This window comes from Chionomys nivalis, chromosome 4 (assembly GCF_950005125.1).
Source record: "Chionomys nivalis chromosome 4, mChiNiv1.1, whole genome shotgun sequence".
NCBI lineage: Eukaryota > Metazoa > Chordata > Mammalia > Rodentia > Cricetidae > Chionomys > Chionomys nivalis.
Window position 1 is genome coordinate 37,805,849 of NC_080089.1, and position 7,152 is coordinate 37,813,000.

Here is a 7,152-nt window from a genome sequence, read left to right on the forward strand (position 1 = left end):
GAGAGGCTGACCTACAAATTTATTTTTTCCATGGGAATATTTCCATGTTTAATGTAAAAGGCTCAAAGCATTGGATTATTTACATGTGGGTTAGAAAAGATGGCAGCGCCCAAGCGCCTTCCTGATGGGCTGTGAGAAGACAGTTCGTTTAAACCCCATTAAATAGAGGCTTCCCGTTTCCGAGGAGGAGTTCTCAATAGGCGCCATATCGAGGCCCTTGATGCACGAGCACCAGCTTCAGATCAGGTCAGCCACATTCATGGGCATCTCGTCTATCTGGGTGGAGTAGTACTGTTCTATGTCCCTGAGGATGCGGATGTCTTCGTTCTTCACAAAATTGATGGCCACACCTTTGCGGCCATATCGCCCTGCTCTCCCGATTCTGTGAATGTACAGTTCTCTGTTGTTGGGCAGGTCGTAGTTAATGACGAGGGACACCTGAGGGACATCCAGGCCGCGAGCCCAGACATCTGTAGAAATGAGCACTCGGCTGGCACCTGAGCGGAACTCCTTCACGATGGACTCGCGCTCCTTCTGGGGCATGTCCCCGTGCGTGGATGACACAGTGAAGTTGGCTTCTCTCATCTTCTCTGTCAGCCAGTCAACCTTCCTCTTGGTGTTGCAGAAGATGACAGCCTGGGTGATGCTCAGCGTGTCGTAGAGGTCACACAGAGTGTCAAATTTCCACTCCTCTCTTTCCACCGCCACGAAGAACTGCTTGATGCCTTCCAGAGTCAATTCATCACGCTTCACCAAGATGCGCATGGGGTCGGTCATAAACTTGCTGGTCATCTCCAGGATCTCGTGAGGCAGTGTGGCACTGATGACAACCACCTGTGTGGCTGGCGGCAGGCGCCTGTACACAGCGTAGATCTGCTCCTTGAAACCTTCGTTCAGCATTTCATCAGCCTCATCCAAAACCAACATCTTGATAGCCCGTGTCCTTAAACTTCTACGGCGAATCATATCAAAGACACGTCCCGGGGTGCCTGCCACAACATGTTGCCCATAGTCCAGCTTCCGGATGTCCTCCCCAACATTGGTGCCCCCAATGCAGGCGTGGCACTGTACGTGCATGTAGTCCCCCAGAGCCAGCAAACCCTTCTGAATCTGCACAGCTAACTCTCTTGTTGGAGCCAAGATCAAAGCCTGGGTTTCTCGAACCTGGATATCCAAGCACTGGAGGACTGAAATGCTGAAGGTGGCCGTCTTGCCGGTGCCAGACTGAGACTGTGCTATGACATCTCTCCCCTTAATTATCTGCTTCATAGCGCGCTGCTGGATTGCTGAAGGCTTCTCAAACCCGTAGGCGTAGAGGCCGCGCAGTAGGTCCTCCCGCAGGCCCATGGTGTCGAACGTGGGGGTCACGTCTACCTCCTCGTTGCTCTCGAACTCCACTTTGGTCATGTCCTCCTCTTTGAGCAGCCGCTTCCGCCCGGAGCCCGACGTTGCCATCGTGGCCTTGGCTGCCAGGATTCCAAGTCCACCAAGAGGTGAGGAGCACAAGCAGCAGCAGCCTGACCTACAAATTTTTAAAACTTCAGTACAGTGCAATGCAAATAATACAAGACACTGTCTCAAAAAATGTAAGTTTAATTCTAAAATAAAATCATTATTTATGATGAGACTGTCAGGTCTCTCAGGTCTCAGTCTTTTTCTTAAGTCTGTTGCTAACATAAGAGTTATTTGGCATGTGTAAGCCAAGAAAACACAAAGCCTTCTGGCGAATAAACAGCAAATTAATACGCAAGCCAAGCCTGCAGATTCGCAGACTTTCTGCTGTTCCACTCCGAGGAATATTTCTATCCTACACTAACGTCACTAAAGCACACAGATATTGGGCTTCAACCTGAAGACCAGAAAAGAAAAGCAGCCAGAAACTACCACTTACGTCTCCTTCAGTCCAAGTATGGTGGCGATACTGCCTCCAGGAATCCTCAGAATGAGACTGGCTGAGAGCTGTCTCCCTCCTGTCTTATATACCTCTCTAGGGTGGGGATTAAGGGCGTGTACCACTCCCACCCAGTTTCTATGACAAACTAGTCTGGCTACTTGGATTAAAGGTGTGTGATGCCGCTGCCTGGTCTGGGAGGCTCACCAGGGTGTTGGTTTTACATGCTAATCTTCAGGCAAGCTTGATTTACTAAAACACAAATGAAATATCACTACAATAAGCAGTCTGACAGTGTGACTGCCTAGATCTAGTGCCCACCAGGGTACCACACACTCCTGTGCGATCTCATCAGTACTGCCTCAGACCAGCATCTGAAGCCATTCTACTCATCACAATGGGGAAATCATTGGTTTCCAAGTTCACCTGAACTTGGAGACAAACGTGTATCTATAAATGTCAGAAATCAGAGGCAGAGTAGGCTGCCTTGGATGGACGGTTCATCTAGCTCATCTTTATTACAGTCCTTACAGGTCACTCCACAAGACCTTGGGGCTCTGAAGGAACAGATCCTCTCACCCAAGGCTGTGGGCATGGAACTGAGAGCTGCTGGGTTCCAGGCTAGAAAGGGTGATCCGAAGTTCTAAGAGGAAGTAGAATGACAAACCAACTATTATCAAGATTGTGATGTGCATAAAACCAGGCCCTGGATGTCCTGGAAAGGATGCACAGGCCTGGCTTGTATGTACCCATGCACATGTGCTTCTCACTGAGTACCTGTTTCTGTCCCCAACTGCAGTCAATGAGTGATGTAATGTGGAATGTAGTGGAACCTGTTCTGGAACTAGCCCTTGTAGACCAGGCTCCTTGAACTCACAGAGATCCACCTGCCTCTGCCCCCCTCTTGAGGACTTGGAACAAAGGCGTGCACCACCACCGCCTGGTCCCACTTACTATTTTCATAAAACTTTGTGTTTCCTGGCTGTCGATGGAAAATCCAAAGGCCAAGTAATCCAAGGTCAGGGCTCAAGGGAGCCCTTCCTTATTCCTTAGAATGTTTCTGAGTAGGTGGTCAAGATGAGGACAGGACAGTGATGGGGGTAAAGGCACTGTGTGCCACACCAGCATACCAACCTGAGTTTGATCTCTGGGACCCATGTAAAGGAGAGAGAGCAAAATCCATGAAACTGGCCTCTGAGCCCCATAGGTGCATTCACATATACACAGTAATGATTTCTGTCCACTTAACAGTAAGTAAACTATTGTCACCTGGGATAGGAAACCCTAACTGCGGGATTGCCTAAATCAGATGGGCCTTGCTGGGCGGTGGTGGTGCATGCCTTTAATCCCAGCACTCGGGAGCGAAGACGATCGGATCCCTATGAGTTCGAGGCCAGCCTGGTCTACAAGAGCTAGCTCCAGGACAGGCTCCAAATCTATGGAGAAACCCTGTCTCGACAAAACAAAAAAAAAAAAGGTTGACCGGTGGGGATTTTGTGGTAATATTGTTTTATAAGGTGGGGTGGCTCATTGACTTAGAGGGGCCCAGTCCACTGTAAGTACCACACAGTAAGAACAATTCCTAGGCAGCAGCTGGTCCTGGGATTTTTTAACTTCACTTACTCCGAGTTGCTTTCAGTCACAAGATAACACAGAAAGGAGAAGCAAAGCAGACACCAGGCAAGCACTCTACCAAGAGCTACACCTCCAGTCCTGAGGCAGCTCTTAAACCTAATATTTATGAATGGTGGGAGCTATGGAGATGGCTCAGCCTCAAAGTGCTCTTATGAGGAAATGAATTTAGTTCGTGGAGACCCTATTAAAAAAGAAGGCAGGCAGGACAGACCATGCTTATAAAACCAGCCCTGGAGAGGCAGATTCTGAGAGCTTCTGGCGACACCCACATGTCCACTTCCGGATCAATAAGAGATCCTGCCTCAAAGAATAAGTAAGGGACTGAAGGAATGGCTCAATAGCACTTACTGCTGTTGTAATCGATGCGGGTTCAATTCCCAGCACCCAGCGTGGCTCACAGCAATTCATAACCCAAGTTCCAAGGGATCCAACATAGTGCATATGCAGGGAAAACATTCATCCACATAAATCCTTTAAAACAAACAGGCCAGGCAGTCATACCACAAGGCCTTTAATCCCAGCACTCTGGAAACAGAGGCAGGTGGACCTCTGTGGGGTTGAGCTAGCTCCAGGACAGCCAGGGTTGTTACACAGAGAACCCCCATCTTGAGGAACAAAAACAAAACAAAGAGAGAGAGGGAAAAAACTGAAGGTAAACAGCACCCAAAGAACACCCTTAGGTTTCCATAGTCTCACAGACATGTATGTTCACCTACACATAAAAAAAGAATAAATTCCTCTCTTTATTTTTTTATTTTTTTTAATTTTTTTATTGATATTTGTTGAGCTCTACAGTTTTCTCTGCTCCCCTCCTTGCCTCTCCCCTCCTCCCGTCAACCGTCCCCCAGGGTCCCCATGCTCCCAATTTCCTCAGATTATCCTCTTGATAATCTGTGGTTTCCAGCTGACTGGGTGAGTTTCTTCCGTTGCGGTCTCGTCCTCTCTGTAAACTTTAATGGTTTTGTCGGCTTCTGCTGTTAGCAACCGGCTTTCCGACTGATCAAAAGCACAAGCAAATATTCCTGAGTCACTGTCCAAAGACCCAGGCTGGACAGCAGCACGGACCCGCTGAAAATTGTAGCCAGTTCTCCAGGCCCAAAGGTGCACGGTGCCATTGTCAGCTCCAGACACGAGTACTCCGTCGGCATTGACTGCCAGCGTGTTGATGATGGCGTTATGACCGGAGAGATTCTGAATGAAGCCTCCGTCAGGGAACTTCCACTGCTTTATGTTATCTGGAGACCCAGATGCAAATGTGTAATGTCGTGGATGTAAGACCACAGCCCTGACAGATTTCTTATGATTCGTCAATGTCACTCTTGTCTTTCCAGCCACCAGATCCCATAATCGTATTGTGGTATCGTGACTCCCGGTGATAATCTGTGGTTCTGCAGCCTGGCATCTCACGGTAGCGACTGCATTTGTGTGTCCGGACAACGTGTGCACACTGGCTTTAGTCCTCGCGTCCCAGATCCGTGCAGTTGAATCTCGACTACAAGTCGCCAGGATGTCGATTGTTGGATGCAAATCCAGACCATACACTGCACTTAGATGGCCATGATAGTGCCGTATAACCTTGTTATACTCAAGATCCCAGCACTTCACTTGCTTGTCTTCTCCACAAGAGAACAAGTAGGGGCTCCTCGTGCTCACAATCACACCACGCACCGTGCTGATGTGCCCAGTCAAGGACAGCTTCAATTTGCCACTAGCCAAGTCCCAAATCTTTATAGTTCTGTCGGCAGAGCCAGTAACGAACCACTGATTGCCAGGTTCCACAGCAATGCACCGAACCCAGCCAAGATGCCCACTGATAACCCTGTAGAGTTTCCACGGTGGGTGCCACTGGGGTTTGGGCATTGTAGGGGCTTTTTTAGCCTTTAATGCAGAGTTCTTGGTATTGCCGGCCTCCATGATCATAGAGTTCACCGCTGTGGGCTGGGAACGGTCAGAAGCTCCTGGGTGTCGGTACTCACCCCCAGCAGGTCCAGTACGATTTGCATCAGCTCTGGCCTGATTCGGCAGCGCCACAGCTAAGGACTGTAGGGCTGACTCACTGGGCATTCTCTGGACGCTGCTGGCGGCGGTCAGGGCAACAGCGGGTACTGGCGGGTATGGATGTGTACCTGTCAGCAAGTATTCAACATCTTGTCCTTGATTGGCAGGATACTGTTTATGGGGATATGACTCTGCCGCGTTCTGAGGTCCCCTCTCCTCAAGGTTCTCTTTAGAAGTGGGCATATGCAAGACAGGACCATACTCATTTCGAAGCTTGATTGCCATCTTGCGCTTGTGACTCTCTTCATCCAAAGGCACAGGTTTTCCATTATCAGCTACGAACATGTCATGGGTCCTCTTCAGTGACCTGAACACCAGTGTGTGTACAGAATGCTTCTGGACATCCTCCACCATTGTCGCCGCAGCTCAGCCAGCTCCTCCAGCAGCCAACTAAGTCGACGCAGAATTCGCCGCCACTATTCTACCTTAAAACTTTTTTAAAATGAAAATTTTCAGTCTTTTTCTTAAGTCTGTTGCTAACATAAGAGTTATTTGGCATGTGTAAGCCAAGAAAACACAAAGCCGTCCCGCGAATTAACAGCAAGCCAATACACAAGCCAAGCCTGCAGATTCGCAGACTTTCTTCTGCTCCACTCCAAAGAATATTTCTATCCTACACTAACGTCACTAAAGCACACAGATATTGGGGTTCAACCTGAAGACCAGAAAAGAAAAGCAGTCAGACACTACCACTTACCTATCCTTCAGTCCGAGTATGGTGGCGATCCTGCCTCCAGGAATCCTCAGAATGAGACTGGCTGAGAGCTGTCTCCTCCTGTCTTATATCCCTCTCTAGGGCGGGGATTAAGGGCGTGACCACTCCCGCCCAGTGTCTATGACAAACTAGTCTGGCTACTTGGATTAAAGGTGTGTGATGGCACTGCCTGGTCTGTGAGACTGACCAGGGTGTTGGTTTTACACTCTGATCTTCAGGCAAGCTTGATTAACTAAAACACAAATGAAATATCACTACAATAAGCAATCTGACAGTGTGACCGCCTAGATCTAGTGCCCACCAATGTACCACATGCTCCTCTGCGATCTCATCAGTACTGCCTCAAACCAGCATCTGAACCCATTCTACTCACAACAATGGGGAAATCATTGTTTTCCAAGTTCACCTGAACATGGGGTGAAACGTGTATCTATAAATGTCAGATTTCAGAGGCAGGGTAGGCTGCCTCGGATGGATGGTTCATCTAGCTCATCCTTATTACAGTCCTTACAGGTCAGTCCACAAGACCTTGGGGCCCTGAAGGAACAGATCCTCTCACCCAAGGCTGTGGGCATGGAACTGAGGGCTGCTGCGTTCCAGGCTAGAAAGGGTGTTCCGAAGTTCTAAGAGGAAGTTAAATGACAAACCAACCATTAGCGAGACTGTGATGTGCATAAAATCAGGCCCTGGACATCCTGGAAAGGACGCACAGGCCTGGCTTGTATGTGCCCATGCACAGGTGCTTCTCACTGAGGACCTGTTTCTGTCCCCAACTGCAATGAGTGATGTAATGTGGAATGTAGTGGAACCTATTCTGGAACTAGCTCTTGTAGACCAGGCTCCTTGAACTCAC

At 48.9% G+C, this 7,152-nt stretch overlaps 2 protein-coding genes across 2 annotated transcripts; both read right to left on the minus strand.

The window, feature by feature from the left end:
• Nucleotides 1-204: 204 nt before the first annotated feature.
• On the minus strand, nucleotides 205-4,383 carry LOC130872747 (eukaryotic initiation factor 4A-III-like). The gene is made up of 3 exons (XM_057766953.1): nucleotides 4,365-4,383; nucleotides 2,471-2,534; nucleotides 205-1,522 (listed from the first exon to the last, which is right to left on the minus strand). Exons 1-3 carry the CDS (start codon nucleotides 4,381-4,383, stop codon nucleotides 238-240), a joined length of 1,368 nt encoding a protein of 455 aa, XP_057622936.1. The 3' UTR covers nucleotides 205-237.
• A 13-nt stretch (nucleotides 4,384-4,396) lies between these two features.
• On the minus strand, nucleotides 4,397-5,938 carry LOC130872748 (pleiotropic regulator 1-like). The gene has a single exon (XM_057766954.1). The coding sequence runs from the start codon at nucleotides 5,936-5,938 to the stop codon at nucleotides 4,397-4,399; it is 1,542 nt and encodes a 513-aa protein (XP_057622937.1).
• Nucleotides 5,939-7,152: the final 1,214 nt, after the last annotated feature.